Source organism: Mesoplodon mirus (assembly GCF_964341445.2).
Source record: "Mesoplodon mirus genome assembly, chromosome: 16".
Lineage (NCBI taxonomy): Eukaryota > Metazoa > Chordata > Mammalia > Artiodactyla > Ziphiidae > Mesoplodon > Mesoplodon mirus.
Genome location: NC_138992.1, coordinates 405241 through 425695, shown reverse-complemented (window position 1 = coordinate 425695; position 20455 = coordinate 405241). Strand labels below are relative to the sequence as shown.

The window sequence follows — 20455 nt, the reverse complement described above, 5'->3', positions numbered from 1 at the left end:
TCAAGGTGGAGCCACACATACCTTGGTTTCCCCTCAACAGGCCTAAGGGTGGCAGGAGAGGGGGGGAGAGGAAAGCAGCCCCTGCCCTGGGAGCCTCACAGGCTGTACCAGGAAAGTAGCCAGCCTGGGGTAGGGGCAGCCAGGTCTCGGGGGTGGCTAACCCATGCATCATAGATGCTTTTGTTGGGTGGCACCCCCTGGAAGAGGGCGTCGAGATCCCAGAGCAGCCTTGGGGGGCCATGGGTTTCAGGGACCACCCCCCAATAGCCTGTGCTGGTTGAGGGGGGGCACCGGGGGCAGGAGGTGGCTGGCAGTGGGGCAAATGGCATCACCACGTTGGGAGTGTATGTGGGCAAGTAGGAGGTAGGTAGCTGCCCCCAAAGCGAGGCCCTGTGGCTTCCACCCGGGAGTCCCCCAGGGCCTGGGGTGCCCTGCAGTAAGTGGAGGGGCCAGGCTCTGGGTTCAGGGGAGAGGGGCGAGGGCCCGCTGTTTCCCCCCTGGGAAGTCTCCCCTTCTGCTCTCAGGGACCCTGGGAGGGGGCAGACGGGCCACAGAGGCCTCTCAGAGGGGGGGACTGGAGTGGGTGCCTCTTCCTCCCCTATGCGAACTGAGCCTGACCGATTTGGGCTGCTCGGCGGCGCCCCCTCCCCGGAGTCCCCTAGCAGAGACTTTATGCTGAAGCCCTCGCAGGGCGGCGGCTGGGGACTGGGCGGCCGGTAGGGCCGGCCATGCAGCACATAGGGGCCCAGGTCCTTGGCGAAGGCTCCCCTCGCGCCCCTGCTCTGCCAGCGCCTGCACAGGGCCGTATTCTGCAGCCGCAGCGCCTCGGCTGGGATCAGGCTCACGTCGACCGCCCAGAAGTTGCCCTTGGCCTGGGGCTTCGCGGGATCTTTGGGCACCTGGTGGAGGAGGGGGGCAGGCTTGGGTGGGGCTGTACGACCCCGGATACTCAGGATTTCCGCCCGCGTCCCGCCCCCAGGCTCCGACCCTCGCCCTGCCCCACCTTGCGGAAGCATCGGTTGGAGGAGAGGTTGTGGCGGATGGAGTCTTTCCAGCCCTCGTAATCGTCCCTGAAGAAGGGGAACACGGCCTGGACCTGACGGATGATCTGAAACCATCGGGCGGGCAGCGGGCGCCGTGAGCCGGGGCGCGTGGGCGGGGGGCCATGCTGCCCCTCCCCTCGCCTCTGCGTGGCCCCCCTCGCCGGGAAGGGGCCTGCCTGAGTGCTTTAGCTCTCTCCCTGGGTGCCCAGGCCGGGACCGGCCCCACTGGCATGGCTGGGTAGGGCCAGGTCGGGGTGGAGGCCGGAGCCTGAGCCTCCGAGCAGGGGCCAGGTGGAGGACGCTTCCGGGGACAGGTCCGATCACGGAGTGTGAGGGAGAGCGGGCGGGGATCCTCTCACCTGGGCCAGCTTCAGCCTGCGGGAGGGTGCGGCCTGGATCACCAGGGCGATCATGGCCAAGTAGGTGTAGGGGGGCTTGTCATGCCGCAGGTATCTCTTCTTCCTCCTCTGGGGGGGCTGGGAGGGCGACTCCCCCCCGGGGAGCCCCAGGCGGGGGTTGCTGCAGGGCCCCATGCAGAGGAAGCAGGCAACGTGGGCAGGGGTCCGGCCGGGTGGTGGGCGCAGGGCACTGGGGCAGTGTGGTAGTGTGGTGAGGAAGAGCTGGGGCCTGAGGCCAGGCGGGGGCTGGCGGGCCAAGCCCTTTATCATTCGGATGGAAGGGGGAGGGGAGGGGAGGCCAAGGGAGGTAGAAATACGCGGTGGGGGAGGGGAGCGTGCAGAGGGCAGCCACAATTAGCAGGTTTCGGTTAATCTGGAAGGGAGGGGCAGGAAAGATTCCAGTGGGGGCTGCAGGCGGCCACCCAGGCCTCATTCCTCACCCCTGGGCTGCCTTTGGCACCCCCCCAGAGCTGGAAGGAAAAGCCCTTGGAAGGGGCTTATGACCCACAGTTACTTTATCCCATCCAGATCTCAGGTTCACATTTATCAGATGGGGGAGTGATTGGTCCAAGATGAACCGCCAAGAAGGGGAGGGTCCTGCCCAGAGTTCAAGGCCAAGCAGCTAGCAGGACTTGGGTGGTGGTCTGGGAGGGCTTCCTAGAGGAAACCTCAGAAATAAAAGAGGGATACAGTTGACCCAAGGGATTTTCCCACAGGCTGCTGCACGGCCCCAGAAGGCTCCCCAGGCCCTGGAGGTCACTTTCCTTCCCTCCTTGGTGCTGGTCAACAGTGGGTCCTGGGAGCTGACCATAATAATAGTCCCTCAATATGCCCTGTGCACCTCACTGGTCCTGGGTAAGCTGGACCCCCCCTGGCTTGAGAGAACTTCCTGGAAGTGTGTTTGCCTCTCTACTCTTCTGGCCCTCTGGGTCCAGATACTCTGGAGGTTGTCCCCTGAGGAGGACGCCACTTGGTCCTCTGGGGCACTCGGGCAGTGCCCCTGGGTGGGTGTGCACGGAAGGAGAGGCCTTCTAGCCGTAGGTGTTTACTGGCTACCGCTTGGGGCCAGGTCTTGAGAACACAGCCCTGTGGGCCATGGTGCCAGCCCAGGGCAGCCTGCGAGAACCACTTGGCATCACCCTGGGCAGGAGAGAGGACAGGTGTGTTATGTCTGGGTCACAGGGCTTCCCAGGCAGCCCCAATGCCCTGTGGCCTAGGCTAGGAGGGAGATGCTCCCCAGGCAGGAGGGGGTAGGCCTGAGTGGAGGAGGGCACTTGGGAGACAGTGGAGGCTGAGCCTGGGGAGGCCCGCAGGGCCAGCACCCCTTGCTCAGCCCTGGCCAGAGTTTCTGAGTGCTTTAGCAGGCACAGGGCCTGGCTCAAAGGTGCGATTCTGGAAAAATGCATTTGGCAGCTGCCCTGAGACATGGTCCTCCTGGGTCCCAGACCCTTCTGTCCCCTGACCTCCTCCCTGGCCATCTAGTCTGTGGCTCTGCCCCTCAAGTCAGTCAGGGCCTGTGCTCTGTACCCTGACCCAAAGCCTGGGTTCCCCCCGGTGAGGACTGGGCAAATTTGCAAAGGGATTATCAGGCCCAGGACACCAGCAGTGGTGGGGTGTTGCTACTAGGACCCCCAGACCCGAGGAAAGCCACAGAAGCACAGGGAGACACTTTCTATCGCTTCACTCTAAGATTTCGGCTTTTATTGGACAGCAGCAGCACCCCTTCCACACACACACCAATTACACCCTTAGAGGGTTGAAAATCTGCAGCCTACAGTGGGTGCCCAGCTCTCGCTGAGGTGCTGGGGGAAGGGGTGAGTGATGGGTGCAGTGGAGGAGGAAGCCTGGAGCTGAGATGGATGATGTACGTGGGGTACCACACGGCTCCCTCCACTGTCTCAGACTCTTTCTTCAGATTTCACCTGGCTTCCTCTGGATCCCTATGTCACCTCCTCAACTCCTGTCTGTTTCCAGGGCTCTAGCTGAGGGGTCCTTGAGTCTCACCAGGCGACCTATGGCCTCCTAGCTCCACTCGGTCATTAGAGAGGTCTTTTGCTCCAACAGGTCTTAAGTCACCCCCTCTCCTCCACTGGTCCTCCTGTGCATCCAGGATAAAGCCCAGCTCTTGGTTTGGCGTTCAAGGCTCCTCATGTCCTGACTGTTCATCACTGACCGCACGTACCACCCTACCGGGGCCCCGCCCTCCTAAACCACCACCTCAATTCTTCCCACCGGGTCCTTCCACCTTTGCGCATGCTCTTCTCTACACCAGTGATGCCCCTGCTTTGTAGAGTGAACTCTGACCCTTCCTTAAAAGCTCAGCGTAAATAGATGACCACCCTCCTGGGAACCTTTTGACTACTTGCCCTTCCCGCCCCAAGCGGTCCCCACCGCGCCGACGACGCCCCTACCACGGACGTTCGCACCGTGCGGTCAGCAACCTCCCTCTAGTTGCTCTGCGCAGGCCCCGCCCCCGCGAGGCTTGGCCCCGCCCCGCGAGGCTCGGCCCCGCCCCCTGCTCCCACCGGCAGCCGCGGCTTCCGGCTCCGGGACCCGCGGGCCGGAAGTATCGCGTTGCCATGGCGAGGGCCCGGCGCGGGGTCCGCCCCCGCGGCGCCGGGAGGAGCGCTAGGCTGACGGACCCGCAGACGGACTCCGATCGACTGCGCGGTGGCTGCTGGCGCGAGGCGGAAGGTGAGGCGCGGACTTCCGGGGCCTGCTGGCGGGAGGGGAGGCGCCGCCGGAGGTGGGAGGGGGAGAGGGGAGACGGGGAGGCCCGGGTCCGGGCGGGAGGCTGTCCAGGCCCCGCTTGGGCGCAGGTGGGTGAGGCCCGGGCAGCCGGTGCTGAGGGTCAGGAAGGCTCCTGGAGTGGCAGGCTGTGCAGGCCACCGGTAGGCTGTTCACGTTTTAGCTAAATGTGGAGTTGTTTGCAGCCTTGCAACCTGTTGGTCAGGTAGGCAGCACTAAAGTTACCTCCATGTCAGCTGAGGAAATTAAGGCCTGCGGAGAAGTGACTTGCCAGGCTTCTTGTGGGCTTTGGAGTTAGGCCAGAGGAGAAACTGAAGCCTTTCTGGGGCAAGTTCCTTAAACTTCCAGGGGTTCAAGTGACCTCACTTGTGGGGGGGATCCTGGGCTCCAGCTCACAGATCCGTGTCCAGGCGGGAATAGTAGCTGCTGTGTGGTAAGTGCCGGCCGTGCTGGTGCGGAGGCGCTCGGGCCTGGGAGGGAGTATCCGCACCGGGCTGGGGCTCCTCGCCGTCCTGGAGCAGAGGCTGAGGCGACTGTGGGATTAATTTCCGTGGGTGCGGAGACGGGAGGTGTGTACGGAGTCATTCCAGGTTTGGGGAAGCGGGAGAAAGGCTAGACCTCCCCAAACCTCTGGGCCTTCCTTTTTCTCCCGGTCCTTAGCTTGGGGGTGGAGGTGCAGGGGCACCACACTGCTCTTCTCAGCCCCCGCCTTTGCTCCCCCAGCTGCTCCCCACCGGGATTGGGGAGCTCTCCCTGGGAGAGGTGCAAAGGGTCTCTGTGCCCTGGCTGGGCCGCCTCATTCACTTCAGGGGCGGCAAGGGCAGCCCCAGGCTGGAGTGAGTTGCCTAAGGGGCTGGTGGTTGCCTGAAGGATCTTGTGCAGGGCTGGCGCTGGGGTCCTTGCCTGGTGGGTGTGTGGCGCTCTGAGCAGCCAGCTCCCGCACCCCGCCTCTCCTGCCCCATCAGCTCTTGCTCAGAGCTGGAGTGGGGCAGCGTCAGCAGGTCTGTCCTTCCTTCCTGTGGGCTCTCCACTGGCCTCATCCCTTACCTACTTAGTCTGTGCCTGGACTCTGCTCTCCCCAGAAGGTTGCCTGGGCTGGCAGGTGCCTAGCGAGGGGGCTCTCGTATCTATGGGCTCAGCGTTGGGGTCTGTGTTCTAGGGATTTTGAATCTCTGGTGTCTATCAACAGTTTGCCTCCACTGTGTGCAGTTTTGGAACCTCAGTCTCGGATGAACCTCTGGTGACCCAGCACACCGTCTGTGCCCCACGAGTGCCCCACCCCAGTGCCTCTGCCATGGTCCACCTGTTAGCTAAAGCAGGATGTCTGGGTGGCAGTGTCTTCCCCCACCTCCAGCGCCCCTCAGAACTTCCTCCTCAGTACCCCGGATCCTGGCCCTCCTGTCCATCCCTTCTACCATATAGCCTGCTTCTGTGGCTCCTCATTTCCTTCCAGCATGGTAGCCTTGGCTCTGGCTCAGCTCCTTGACTTCATCCTTCTCAGCTGAGCCAAAGTGATGGGTCTGAAATGCAGGTCTGATTCTTGTCCTCTCCTCCTGGCAATCCTTCCCCACAGACTGCAGAATGGCAGGCCTGTCTTTGCACACTAGCCCCCGTCCTCTGCCCCCTGCCCCACTCCTGATCACCTTGCCATGTGTGTGTCAGACCACCACCCTACTGAACCCCTGCAATAGTGGTGGAGGGGAGGGGAGGGAGTAAACCTCCCCTGTCCCTTTCCGAGCTCTGTGGCCTTAGGAAGGTCTTGTCAGCACATCAGATTGAGAAAAAAGGCAGAGAGGTGAAGGAAAGTCTAGTTCCACAGACCCCCAGGGGAGAGTGTCCTGGGGAGGAGGAGCATGTGCCCCACCGCCAGGACCCCTGTGTGGGCAGCGCGGTGAGGCCCAATGGCGGACGGCGGGTTCTGGGCTGCTTCCTTCCTGGGCGGCTGGGACAAACACAAAGATTGCCAGGACTGCGCGAGACCTTGGTCATTCTTTGATCTGACCGTTGCTGTTGTGTTGGTTTTGTGTGGCATGCTTTGTAAGTCTCATCCCCACCCACCCCCTAGAACCTCCTCCCGTTTTGGAAGGAGGAGTGTGGTGTAGTTGCAGGTGAACCCCGGGGGCCTCCAGGACTCAGATGCAGCCCCTGCAGAGCCCTCCCCGCTGTCAGGGAGGTTGGAATGGCCCGCGCTGCGCCGGCAGGGCCCGCGGTGAGCATTGCCGTTGCCCACAGACCTCCTGTGTTTCCTCCAGGCTGATCTCCGGGTGGGTGAGCAATGCATGTCACCATCGCTGGCTCTGCATCCCAGTGCTGAGCCCGGCCCTGACGCAGCTGCACACACAGCTGAGTGGTGGTCCTTTCCATTCAGCCGGCTCAGTCCCAAGCTAACCGTCTCCTGTGTCCCCTTCTGTGCCGTCCCCCAGTGCCCGGAATGCATCTGCTCCCGTGGTTATGGGTGCTTCCTGCAAGTCAGGCACCGGGTTCAGGGAAGAAAACAGTAAATTGAGTCAAAAATGAAAACAGGGTGAAGAGACAGGAGTGACAAGGTAACCACAGAAGACCTCTGAGGAGGTGATATTTAAATTGAGATCTGAGCGACTTCCCTGGTGGCGCAGTATTTAAGAATCTGCTTGCCAAAGCAGGGGACATGGGTTCGACCCCTGGTCCGGTAGGATCCCACATGCCGCGGAGCAACTAAGCCCGTGCGCCACAACTGCTGAGCCTGCGCTCTAGAGCCCGCGAGCCACAGCTACTGAGCCCGTGCGCCTTAGAGCCCGTGCTCTGCAGCAAGAGAAGCCACCACAATGAAAAGCCCGCGCACAGCGACAAAGAGTAGCCCCCGGCTCGACGAAACTAGAGAAAAGCCCGCGCGTAGCAACGAAGACCCAATGCAGCCAAAAATAAAATTAAAAAAAAAAAAAACACTTTAAATTGAGATCTGAGTTACAAGGAAGAAAGAGCTATTCTGAGATCTGGTGGAAGAACTTTCCAGACAGAAGGCACAGCTGATGCAAAGGAGGAGTGATGGCAGCTCAGGGGTCTGCGAAGCTTCTCTGAAGGGCCAGAGAGAGAGTAAGTGTTTTAGGCTTTGCAGGCCATATGGTCCCTTTCGCAACTATTCTGCCTTTTTGTGGGAAAGTAGCCACAGACAATACGTAAGTACATGTGCTCAGTTTCCACAAAACTTTATTGATAGACCCTAAAACTTGAATTGCATATAATATTCATGTGTCACAAAATATTCTTTTTATTTTTTCCCCAGTCATTAAAAAAGGTAAAAACCATTCTTAGCTTATGGGCCCTACAAAAACAGACAATGGGCTGTAGTTTGCCAGTTCCTGTGCTAGACCCCCAAACATGCCTTGTGTATTCACTCACTGAATCCTCGTAAGACCCGTATAAAGAAGGTACTATTATTCCATTTACAGATGAGGAAACTGATTTAAAAGAGTCAAGAAACTTGACCAATCCCCTCAGCTGACTTTAGACCCAGAGTCTGGTTCCAGAGCTCAGCTCCCAGCCTCTGTGGTATGGAGCCGAGGTTCCTGAGGTGCAGGGAGCAGTCTGGTGCTGAGTGGGAGGTGGAGAGCGGCGTGGGAGGGTACAGCAAGGCCAGGAGGGGCCAGACCACTCAGGGGTAGAGTCCAGGAGAAAACTGAGGTTGTATACTTTTATTTTGTTACATCAAACTTTACTGAGGTATCGTTTACCTACAACAAAGGGCACCTATATAAAATAATTTGGTGGGTTTTGTAGATGTATACATCCTTGTAAAAGCCACCATAATCCAGATGTAGAGCATTTCCATCATCCCCATTCCCTTCCCCAGGCAATCACTGATCTGCTTTTTGGGGTTTTTTTTTGTTGTTGTTGTTTTTATAAATTTGTTTATTTTATTTATTTACTTTTGGCTGCGTTGCTGCACACCGGCTTCCTCTAGTTGCCGCAAGCAGGGGCTGCTCTTCGTTGCGGTGCGCGGGCTTCTCATTGCGGTGGCTTCTCTTGCTGTGGAGCACGGGCTCTAGGTGCACGGGCTTCAGTAGTTGTGGCTCACGGGCTCAGTATTTGTGGCTCGCGGGCTCTAGAGCACAGGCTCAGTAGTTGTGGCGCACAGGGGCTTTGTTGCTCCGCGGCATGTGGGATCTTCCCAGAGCAGGGCTCGAACCTGTGTCCCCGGCAATGGCAGGCAGATTCTTAACCACTGCGCCACCAGGGAAGTCCCTACTTTTTGTTTTTATAGATTCACTGTCCCTTTTTTTTTTTTTTTAAAGAATTTCACATAAATGGAAGCGTACAGAATGAACACTTTTGTGTCTAACTTCTTCGTCCAGACAGAGCGTTTTGGAAATTCAGATTGCTGCATGTATGTGTGGTCTGTTCTGTCTTTGCTGCCGAATGTCTGGTACCCACCGCATAGATACACCACCGTTTACTCTCTGTGCACACACCTGTTGATGGACATTTTGATTCTTTCCAGTTGTTGGCTGTTATGAATAAAACTGCTGTGAATACTCGTGTCTACAAGTCTTTGTGTGGACATATACTTTATTTCTCTTGGGTTGAGTTGATAGAAATGATGGTTGAAATGCGTATTTGTGTTTAACTCTATAAAAGAGTACCAAACTGGTTGTATCATTTTACACTCCCAGTTCCATATCCTCTTATCACCCTTTTAAAGCTTAGCCATTCTTGCGAGAGTTGCTAGCTCGTTCTGCCTTTAATTGGCGTTTCCTTAATGATGAATGGTGTTGCACATCTTTTCATGTCCTTATTTTATTGGCTATTTGTATATCTTCTTTTGTGATGTGTCTAAATCTTTTACCCATAAAAAATGGGTTGTCTCATCAAGCTTTAAGAATTCCTTGTATACTTAGGATGCAAGTCCTTTGCCAGATACATGTAGTGCAAAAATGTTCTCAGTCTGTGGCTTGACTTTTCATTTTCTTTCTTTCCTTATTTCTTTCCTTCTCCCTTTCTCTCTCTCTCTCTCTTTCTTTAATTTGGCTATGCTGGTCTTAGTTGCGGCACACGAACTCTTAGTTGCTGCATGTGGGATTTAATTCCCTGACCAGGGATCAAACCCACGCCCCCTGCATTAGGAGCATGGAGTCCTAGCCACTGGACCACCAGGGAAGTCCTGATTTTTAATTTTGTTACCAGGGTCTTGAACAGCAGATACTTTTAATTTTGATGAAGTTCAGTTTGTGATTTTTTTCCCTTTATGGTTTATGCTTTCTCTTATGGTCAAGAGGTCAAGGATCATTGTTTTCCGTGGATATCCAGTCATTCCAACACCAGTTTTGAAGACCATCCTCTCCCCATTGTATTACCTTAACACCTTGTTGAAATTCAATTGACAGTATATGTTTGGGTGTATTTCTGGATTCTCTAGTATATTCATTGATCTTATTGCTAATATCCCACATATTTGATTATTGTAGCTTTATAATAAGCCTTGAGATCAAGTAGTGTTAATTTTCCAACTTGATTTTTCTTTTTCAAATCATTTTGGCTCTTCAAGATATTACGTAGTCCTATATAAATTTGAGAATTTCTACAAAAGGGCTTACTGGCATTTTGATTGGGATTGTATTCAAGCTACAGATCTATTTATGTAGGTCTCTGTATTTTTTTTTTTTTTTTTTTTGCGGTACACGGGCCTCTCACTGTTGTGGCCTCTCCCGTTGCGGAGCACAGGCTCCGGACGTGCAGGCTCAGTGGCCATAGCTCACGGGCCCAGCTGCTCTGCGGCATGTGGGATCTTCCCGGACCAGGGCACGAACCCATGTCCCCTGCATTGGCAGGCAGACTCTCAACCACTGCGCCACCAGGGAAGCCCTGTAGGAAAATTTTTAATTGGAAATTTAATTCCTTTAATAGATATAGGGCTGTTCAGATTTTCTATTTCTTCTTGAGCCCATTTTGATAATTTGTTTCATTCCGGTAATTTGCCCATTTATCTAAGTCAAGCATGGCAATTTTTCTCTATAAAGGGCCAAATAGTAAATGTTTTAGGCTTTTCAGGCCATATGGTCTCTGTTGTGGTTACTCATCTCTTACTGTACCATGAAACAACCATAGACAATACATGAACAAATGAGCATGGTTGTATTCTACTAAAACTTTATTTACAAAAACAGATGGTAGGCCGATTCGGTCCATAGGCTGTAGTTTGTCGACCCCTGACTTAAGTTGTTAAGTTTATTATCATAAATTGTTCAGAACATTCTTGTTTTTATCCTTTTAGTTGTCTGTAGAATCTGTAGTGATATCCCCTTTTTCTTTCATGCTATTGGTAATTTTTGTCTTCTTGATCAGTTCACTGAGAGTTTTGTTGATTTTATCAACATTTTCAAAGGAACAACTTTTAGTTTCAATATTTTTCTCTTTTTGTCTATTTTATATTTCATTAGTTTTTGTTCTTATTAATATTTCTTTTTACTTACTTTGGGCTGAATTTTCTCCTCTTTTTCTAGCTTCTTATTAAGTTGGAAGCTTTGTTCATTGATTAGGTTGGAAGCTTCGGTCATTAAGTTGGAAGCTTTGGTCATTGAAAGAAATAACCTTTCTTGTTATTTAAGCATTCAAAGGTAGAAATTTCCTTCTAAAACGTGCTTTAAGTGCATCTCACATATTTGATATGTTTTCATTTTCATTCAGTTCAAAATATGTTCTACTTTCCATCTTGATTCCTTCCTTAGCCTGTAGGTTATTTAGAAGTATGCTTTAAAGTTTCCAAATATTTGGGAATTTTTCCAGGTATCTTTTTGTTATTGAGTTCCAGTTTAATTCTAATGTGGTCGGTGAACTTTCTCTGTATGCTTTCATTCCTTGTAAACATATTGAATCTTATATTAAGTTCCAGCATATGGTCTGTCTGCTTAATTTTTTTTTAGGGTTAGATACATTTACAGTGTTGCGCAACTCTCATCCCTCTCAATTTCCAGAACTTTTTAATTACCTGAAGCAGAAACTCTGTCCATTAAACAGTACTTCCTTACTCCCCCTCCCCCCAGCCCCAGGCAACCACCATTCTGCTTTCTATCTCTGAATTTACCTATTATATAAAGGGAAATCATACAATATAGGTTCTTTTGTCTGATACATTTGTAACATGTATCAGAATTTCATTCCTTTGCATGGCTGAATATTCCATTGTATGTATATACCACATTTTGTTTATTTCTTCATCTGTCGATGGGCATTCGAGTTGTTTCTGCTTTTTAGCTATTGTGAATAATGCTGCTGTGAACTTTGGTGTGCCCATAGCTGAGTCCCAGATTTCAGTTCTTTTGCTTATATACCCAGAAGTGGAATATGCCTTTGCTTTCACACTGCATGGTCGGTAGGGTCACATTCTATTCTGTACCCTAGTTCACTGTCCTGTGGTGCAGAAGTTGGAGACGATGTCAGTCTTTCTGTCTTCAGGGCCAGGCATTGTGCACAAACTATGTCTCCTCATCTATGGGCCTGTTGTCCCAACTCCCGCACTCCTAGAGTGTTTTCACCTGGCTTCAAGTGCGCAGGATTCGGCTGTGTTATGTGTTACCAGTCTCCCGGTGTGTTTCCGGCCTGAGGTCATTCCCGGACACCTCCCCCATGCAGCGCCCCTCTCTCTGCTCTGGGGCTGCTACCGTTCTTCCCTGTGACCTCAGGAATGCGTCAACTGATCATGAAGTCTCTTCTGGATGCCCCTCTAGTTCTCCTCCTAGGTTTGTGGAGGTCTCAGTGTGGTCATCTAGACCCCACACATGTCTTCTTCTCAAGCTTTGTGGCCTCAGTGCCCCTTCCCCCCATAACTCTCCAGCCCTGTGCTTCTGGCAGCATCCTGCCTAGCCCCAGGCCCAGCATCATTGTGTGTGATGTGTGTGTGGGTGACTGAGGTTCAAATCAGAGCAGACCCAGGGTCACAGTGCTGTCCCCTCCAGAGCCCACTGTTGTTATTTTGGTTTTAACACCGCTGTGCTTGACAGACCTTAATTTCCAAGTCTACACGGTGAGGCCCGTCAGAGTCATGAAGCCAAAGAGGCTGCGTGCAGCACTGCGGCAGCCGGGATCAAGCCTGTGGCCTGGCCTTTGGCAAGGTGTGGTGCTCAGGCCTCTGGAAGCCCGTCCTTTCTCCTCCTAGCTGAGCGTGGGTTGGCTTTTTTTTTTTTGGCTGCACTGCGTGGCTTGTGGGACTTAGTTCCCTGACCAGGGATTGAACCCCGGACCTCGGCAGTGAGAGCAGAGTCCTAACCACTGGACCACCAGGGTGGCTTTTATCCTCAGTTCTCTTGAGTCTCTTTTCAAATGCAGATGCCTCCAGCTGCCCAGCTTCTTTCATTTGGCCATCTAGACTTCTGACACCTTGCTGCGAGTTCGTTTCTTAGATTTCTCTCGGAGCTGGGTGGCAAAGGGAAAGGAAATGGACGAGGGAGCTTTGCAGTGCCCCTGGCTTCTGGGGAGGGGCCCCCCCAGGTTCTCCAGCCCCCACAACACTGCGGCCACACCTTGCTGGCAGCCCCTCACTCACGTGGTCCAGACGGATCGCCAGTGCCTGCTCTGGCCCAGGGGCCTAGGGGCCTGCAAGCACCGTGTGCACAAATGTGCCAGCGTCTTGGGGTCCTCCTTCCTCACAGGATTGTCAGCTGGGCAGTTGTAACGGAGCCAAATGAAATTTCATTTTTGTAGTTCACAGCTTTGAAATAGCTTCAATTTCCTATGGTTCTCCTGCTGAGGGAAGTTTGAGGAGTATTGAGATCACTGGAAAAGGACACAGATCTCATGGGAGGGGTCAGGAAGGCAACTGAGGCCAGAAGATGAGTAGGAGTAAGGAAGCCAGAGAGGAGACTCGTTATAAAGCTACAGTGGGGCGGACACTGTAACACAGGCTTAGGACGGGTGGAACAGAGTCAAGAGGCTCGGACAGGTTCACATATGTATGGGAACTTAGGTCATGACCAGGGCGGTGCTGCGGAACAGTGTGGAGAGAAGCACCTTTTTAAACATATTTATTTATTTATTTTATTGTTGGTTATTTTTGGTTGAGTTGGGTCTTCGATGCTGCACACGGGCTTTCTGTAGTTGCGCTGAATGGGGGCTACTCTTCGTTGTGGTGCGCGGGCTTCTCATTGCAGTGGCTTCTCTTGTTGAGGAGCACGGGCTCTAGGTGCGCGGGCTTCAGTAGTTGTGGTGTGTGGGCTCAGTAGTTGTGGCTCGTGGGCTCTAGAGCACAGGCTCAGTAGTTGTGGTGCACGGGCTTAGTTGCTCCACAGCATGTGGGATCTTCTCGGACCAGGGCTCGAACCCACGTCCCCTGCACTGGCAGGCGGATTCTTAACCCTGCACCACTAGGGAAATCCCAAGAAGCAGCTTTTAAATAAATGGTGCTGGGACAATTGGATATAAATGTGGAAGAAAAATACAATTGGAGCCTGTACTAGTTATTATTGATGTGTAACAAATTGCCTCCAAATATAGCGGCTTGAAACAACATTTGTTGGGACTTCCCTGGTGGTCCAGTGGCTAAGACCCTGTGCTCCCAATGCAGGGGGCCCAGGTTCAATCTCTGGTCAGGGAACTAGATCCCACGTGTCACAATGAAGAGTTTGCATGCCGCAACTAAAAAAAAAGATCCCGCATACAGCAACAAAGATCCTTCATGCCGCAACGAAGACCTGGCACAGCCAAATAAATAAATGTTTTTTAAAAAACCAAACAGAAACCCAGCATTTATTATCTCAATCTCTGTGGGTCAGGAGTCCAGGAGCAGCTCAGCTGGATGATTCTGGCTCAGGATCTCACACATTTTCTGAAGACTCAACTGGGGCGGGGAGTCTGCTTCCAAGCTGGCTCCCTTGCTGGTCCCAGTGGGAGGCGGCTGGCTTCCCCCACAGTGAATGACCTAAAAGGGAGAGCAGGGATGAAGTCACAGTGCCTTTCACAACCTAATCTTGGGTGTCACACTGTCACGTCTGCCACACTCTGTATTCATTATAAGCAAGTGACTAAGTGCAACCCACATTTAAGGGGAGGGGAATTAAGCTCCACCTTTTCAAGGGAAGAGTGTCAAATAATTTGTGGGCATATTTTTAAACCACTATAGATTCCCTAATTTACACACAAACACTAGCTCCAGGTGGATTATAGGCCTAAATGTGATGGAAACTATGCTACTTTTATTTATTTTTTATTTTTTTATTTTTTTATTTTTTTTGTGGTACGTGGGCCTCTCACCGCTATGGCCTCTCCCGCTGCAGAGCACAGGCTCCGGACGCACAGGCCCAGTGGCCATGGCCCACGGGCCCACGGGCCCAGCTGCTCCGCGGCACGTGGGATCCTCCCGGACCGGGGCACGCACCCGTGTCCCCTGCATCGGCAGGCGGACTCTCAACCACTGCGCCACCAGGGAAGCCCCTATGCTACTTTTAGAAGATAATATAGGAGACTAGTCTTTAGAAAGATATCTCATCTGATTAATTCTCAGAGAACTGCAAATTGACTGCAGGGAGATACCACGGCCCACGCACCAGAGTGACAAAACGAATATGTTTTGTATAAACCAACTGGAATGTTTCTCCATTGCTGTTGGGACTGTAAACTGGTACCACTTTGAAAATTAGTTGTAGCATCCATTGATTCATGTCATCTAGCCTGCCATTGGCTGCTGTGCACCAGTGTCTGTGAACAGGGTGTTCACGGCAGCCTGTCAGTCACAGGCCCACACCCAAGCTGCCCTGGGCCCTCAGAAGTGTGCCCCGAGCTGTGTAAACAGGCATGTAGTGGACTGTTACTCAGCCAAAGGCAGAAAGCGCAGGCCACATCCCTCAGAATGGGTGGATCCCACACACATGATGGGAGTGAGGTGGCACAGAGCACGAGGCCCAGCTCCACCTGGAACTTCTGCCTGCCAGCACCGCACTCTGCTGTTCGGAAGGTGTATGGGGGTGTGCAGGTGTGAAGGAAAGCCAGGTGGCGACCACTGCGAGGAGGAGGGGAAGGAAGGCTCCAGGGAGCTGCTTGGCACCCTGGTGGGGTGGAGCTCACGTGGTTTTGTGTTTCCATTTTATGTGCGTTGGTTTTTTTGCACTTTCTGTACTTGTATTGTTGACTTAAAACAGCCAGTTACTTTATCAGGAAAATGGGTTTATTTTAGAGGAGCAAAGAATTGCAATTCAGGACCTGCAATCCATGGGGAACCACAGGCAAGTCTGGAGAACAAAGAGAAGAAACTGTTTTATAGAGGAGAAGGGGAGTTGGGAGGGGCTGTTCTAAACAGAGTCCATTGGAGGAAACTGGGAGTTTGAAGTTTAGTGGTTTTTCATTGGCTGAGCTGTTGTCCGCCAGGGAGAAAATCTTCCTCCTGCTGGGTCTGCAACTGAGGTGGAGTGACAGGATGTGAGAGCTCCCCCTTCTGGCCTCCTGACTCCGTTTTATTTTATTTATTTTTAATTTTTATTTATTTATTTTTTGGCTGTGGCTAGCGGGATCTTAGTTCCCTGACCACGGATCGAGCCCAGGCCCCCTGCAGTGGAAGTGTGGAGTCCTAAGCCCTGGACCTCCAGGGAATTCCCCTGACTCCAGTTTTTTTTTTTTTTTTGGCGGTACGTGGGCCTCTCACTGTTGTGGCCTCTCCCGTTGCGGAGCACAGGCTCCGGACGCGCACGCCCAGCGGTCATGGCTCACGGGGCCAGCCGCTCCGCGGCATGTGGGATCTTCCCAGACCGGGGCACGAACCCGCGTCCCCTGCATCGGCAGGCGGACTCTCAACCACTGCGCCACCAGGGAAGCCCCTCTGACTCCAGTTTAAATGAGGTTTCTGTTTATTGATTTTCACAGTATCACACTTCACAATAAAAAGTTTTTAACAGGGCACCCCAATACCCTGGGGAAGCCTGTGTAGGAGCCCATCCTGGGCACAGGGACCCCTGTTCCTCCAGACCTGAGGGGCAGGGCGTGCAGGACAGACACGAGGTCTAGCCTGGCTGGACAGTGGGGCGAGGGGCAGGGCTGCTGAGTCTTGGCTGGGATCCTACGCAGGCCCCGGGCCCAGGATGTCATGGGCTGTGTAAGAAGCATGGACCTTACATGGGGCCAGCAGGGCCTTAGGACCGTTTCACGCACGGGGGCGACTGGGTTGAGTCTTGCGATTTCATGCCCTGGGGCTGCAGTGCGGAGAGGGGCTGGACCCCCGACTAGGAGCAGGGCAGCAGGTAGAGGCCCTGTGAAGGACGAAGACCCAGTGGGGGCTGGGGGCAGGAGTGGGCTGGAGGGAGGGGTCCCAGGATGGCACTCTGGCCTCACCTCTGGTGCTGTCGCTGCCCCTCCTTGAGGTGAGGGTCCAGCCATGCCATGGGTCTCCTCACTCCTGCCCTTACCTGCTCCCCAGTTCTCACATCTGCCAGGTGTCTTCCTCTGGGCCTTTGCACCACCCTTCACTTGGCCTGGATGCTGCTTCCTGCCCGTGAGGTGGGCACCTGGTAGCTGTGTGGGCCACCCGCCGCCCTTTCCTCGAATGCCAGCCTCGGAGGAGCAGGGCCGTGAATGCTGCTGGCGGGTGGGCGAGCGCGGAGCAAAGGGGTGGGGGGAGCGGGAGGCGCTGGCCTCCTGCAGCCCAGGTCTGCCTCGGTGACAGTTGTGGTGTCAGGGTTGCCGCGCCCCGACGGACGTGACCGGTGCTGAGGGCGCTCGCAGTGCAGCGGCACTTCCTAGGGGTCCTTGGGAGCCCTGAGGCTGAGCGCTGTGGGGGCTGCTGGGGGCCGGGGCCACAGGAGGGGCTGCCCATGGCGGGTTCCCCAGACCTGTGGGACATCAGGAGGCTCAGGCTGGGGCACGGTGAGAGACTGGGGCCTGGAGGAGGGGCCCCTCAGGGCCGGGGACCCGTAACACCAGCCCTGCATTGGCTTTGAGAGGCTTGTGCGTCTGGAAGGACCTGTGAGCGTGTCTGGCTGGGTGGGAGCGCGGCCGAGGGGCCCAGGGCTGGTCTCAGAGCACGTCCTGACACGTGCTGAGTGCGGGCTGTGCGACGCTGACCCTCCCCAGTCTGCTGCCAGGTGCTGGGGAGGCTGTTAGTGCCCTTAATTCTTGAGTCCACACTTCTGCTTTTGTGATCAAGAACAGCCTGAAGCCTCAGGGGATCGATGTGGATGTGGCACTCGAGTCCCCAGCCCAGGTCCCAGTTGGCCAGCTGTCCTGGGAATATCCTCTGTAGCTGTCCCCCATATAGGCCCAGTGTGGGGCCTGGACACGTTTCTGTTGGGGACAGCACCTGGAGTGGGCGGCTGGTGGAAGGTGTGTGGTCCACGGGCACCCCCGTGAGCAGGGACAGTCACGGTCACCCCGCGCCTTCCCTAATGCTCGGTCTCCTCACGGGTAGGCGGGCAGGTGCCGGTGTTTTGGGTCACATGTGCATTTCCCTGATGACTGTTGACCTGGGGACCCTCATTGTGTGTATTGATGTGAAGGGACTCCTGAAGTCTTCGGCCCATTTTCCAATTTGGTGGAGGTTTCTTAGTGAGTGTTTTTTTTTTTTTTTAAGTGTTTATTTATTTATTTATTTATTTTGGCTGTGCTGGGTCTTAGTTGTGGCACACGGGATCTTCGTTGCGGCACGTGGGATCTCGTTCCCCGACCAGGGATCGAACCCCGGCCCCCTGCCTTGGGAGCACGGAGTCTTACCCGCTGGACCGCCAGGGAAGTCCCATTTAGTGGTTCTTTTTATATCAGTTGTTGTTATGTATTTCCTACTCTGTGGCTTGATTTTCCACTCTTTTTATTTTTTTTATTTTTTATCTTTTGGCTGCTCTGCGGGGACCTTAGTTCCCTGAACCCGTGTCCCCTGCAGTGGAAGCACGGAGTCTTAACCACTGGACAGCCAGGGAAGTCCCTTCTCACTTTTAAAATTTCAGTTTGGGCTTCCCTGGTGGCGCAGTGGTTGGGAGTCTGCCTGCTAATGCAGGGGACATGGGTTCGAGCCCTGGTTTGGGAGGATCCCACATGCCGCGGAGCAACTAGGCCCGTGGGCCACAACTACTGAGTCTGCGCGTCTGGAGCCCGTGCTCTGCGACAAGAGAGGCCGCGATAGTGAGAGGCCCGCACACTGCGATGAAGAGTGGTCCCCACTTGCCACAACTAGAGAAAGCCCTTACACAGAAACAAAGACCCAACACAGCAAAAATAAATAAATTAATTAATAAACTCCTACCCCCAACATCTTAAAAAAAAAAAAAAAGATGTGGGTTTCTCTAAAAAAAAAAAAAAAAAAAAAAAAAATTTCAGTTTAAGGAGAAAGGGTTCGGGAAGCCCCGAACCCTTCCCCTGTCCCCAAGGGCACATGGCTGTGGTGCAGAGTCTGGTCTGGGACACAGGCGTGGACACACTCCATTGACCCTTTCAGATTTCACCAGTTTTACCTACAGCCAAGGGTGTGCGCACACAGGAGTGTGATCTGATCACTTGTGTCGAACGGTGTGACCACCACAGTCGAGGACCCTCGGCTGCCCTATGTGGCCCTGGCCACCTCCTTCCTCACCCCCCCTCCATCGAGAATGCTGGGTCACGGGGCCACGCAGGATGTAACTGTGGGGGAAGGGCAGAGCACCGTCCGTATCCCCCCCGGCTGCGCGCGTCCACCGTGGGCTCTTTTCATCGCTGGGGGGTGTTCTGTGGGGTGGGTGGACCGAGTGTGGTTAACCATTCAGCCGGTGAAGGCCATCTGGGTCGTTTCCAGTTTATGCATAAAATTGCTCGAAATTCACGTACAGGTCTTTGTGTGAACGTAAGTGTTCGTTCTCTGAGATAAATGCCCAAGAGTGCAGCTGCAGGGTCATACGGTAAGTGCATGTTTAATTTTAAGAAACAGCAGACTGTTTTCCGAGTGGCCTGCGCCTCCCATCCCTACCAGCGCTGGGCGAGACCCATCCTTGCCCCGCCCTCGCCGTTCTGACGGCCACTGTGATTTCCATTTGCATTTTCCCAATGGCCAGTGCTGTTGAGCATCTTCTTGTGGGCGTTTCTGCCATCCGTATCCTCTTTAGTGAAATGCCTGTTCACATTTTGTCTCTTTTCTAATTGGAGTGTCTGTTTTCTCACTGCTGAGTTTTGAAAAAGTCCTTTGTTCTGTTTGTGGTTTGCAAATATGTTCTCCAGTCAATAGCATGTCTTCTCACCCTCTTCACAGGGTCTTTAGCAGGACAAAACGTCTAACTTTTGATGACGTCTATCTAATTTGTCATTTATGGGCTGTGCTTTTGGTGTCTAGTCTTCATAGATGCTGTGCTGCCTCCCCTTTCATGGGTAGGTGCACGACTTACCCGGGGGTGGGGTCAAGGTGAGCTTTTACATGTGGCTGTTCAACTGTCCCAGCATCATTTATTGAAAAGACTCTTTTTCTGCTGCTCTGCAGTGTCATAAATTGAATGTCTGTGCGTAACTGTTTCTGGACTCCGTTCTGTTCTGTCAGTCTATTTCTCTATCCCTAAGCACTTCAGATTTGTCCCTTTTTAGGATTGTACTGACAATTCTTGCCCTTTGGCATTTCCTATTAAATGGAGAATCAGTTTGTGAATTTCAGATAGAACCAGTGGGATTTTGATTGGGATTGCATTGAATCTTAGATGAATTTGGGGAGAAATGGCATTTTTAGAGTTCAGAGTCTTTTGACCCCTAAGCGTGGTGTGTCCCTTTTGGTCCTTCTCTCGTGTTTCAACAAGGTTCAGTGATTTTCTGTGTGGGGACCTTGCACATCTTTTATCAGATTTATTCCTAGACATTGATGCTTTTGGACACTTAGTATTATAAATACTATCATTACAATTTTTCATCTCCTAACTGTTGCTGACATTTATAGATATAATAGATTTTTGTACATTAACCTTGTATCTATCAACGGGACTTCTCTGGCGGTCCAGTGGGTAAGACTCTGTGCTCCCAATGCAGGGGGCCCGGGTTCGATCCCTGGTTGGGGAACTAGATCCCGCATGCAAGCCACAACTAAGAGTCTGCATGCCACAACGAAGATCCCGCATGCCACAACTAAAACCCGGTGCAGCCAAAATAAATAAATATTTTTAAAAAAACCGACTTGTATCTATCACTGTTGCCGTGTTCTCAGATTCTAATAGTTTTCTAGGACCTTTCAGGTTTTCATCATACACAATATGTCACTCACAAATACTGAGTTTTTTTTTTTTTTTTTTTTTTTTTTGCGGTATGCGGGCCTCTCACTGTTGTGGCCTCCCCCGTTGCGGAGCACAGGCTCCGGACGCGCAGGCCCAGCAGCCATGG

The 20455-nt window shown here is 53.3% G+C and overlaps 2 protein-coding genes across 5 annotated transcripts in view; one reads left to right on the top strand and one right to left on the bottom strand.

Moving 5' to 3' along the window:
• Positions 1-95: 95 nt before the first annotated feature.
• On the bottom strand, positions 96-1931 carry FOXH1 (forkhead box H1; the record flags this gene model as incomplete). The annotated part of the gene is made up of 3 exons (XM_082601171.1): positions 1403-1931; positions 1004-1108; positions 96-899 (listed from the first exon to the last, which is right to left on the bottom strand). The coding sequence occupies exons 1-3, from the start codon at positions 1709-1711 to the stop codon at positions 96-98; spliced, it is 1218 nt and encodes a 405-aa protein (XP_082457297.1). The 5' UTR covers positions 1712-1931.
• A 2070-nt stretch (positions 1932-4001) lies between these two features.
• PPP1R16A (protein phosphatase 1 regulatory subunit 16A) overlaps positions 4002-20455 on the top strand; it is a 29590-nt gene continuing 13136 nt past the window's right edge. For 2 of the 4 annotated variants that reach the window (XM_082601483.1, XM_082601480.1), the window contains exon 1: positions 4002-4135. Coding sequence is in view for 1 of the 4 variants with exons in the window: in XM_082601484.1 (XP_082457610.1) it covers positions 4021-4135 (115 nt within the window). In the remaining 3 variants the exon portion in view is untranslated. Of the gene's footprint in view, positions 4136-4537; positions 4623-20455 lie in introns of all 4 variants that reach the window. The other 2 variants (XM_082601481.1, XM_082601484.1) reach the window with 2 other exon arrangements.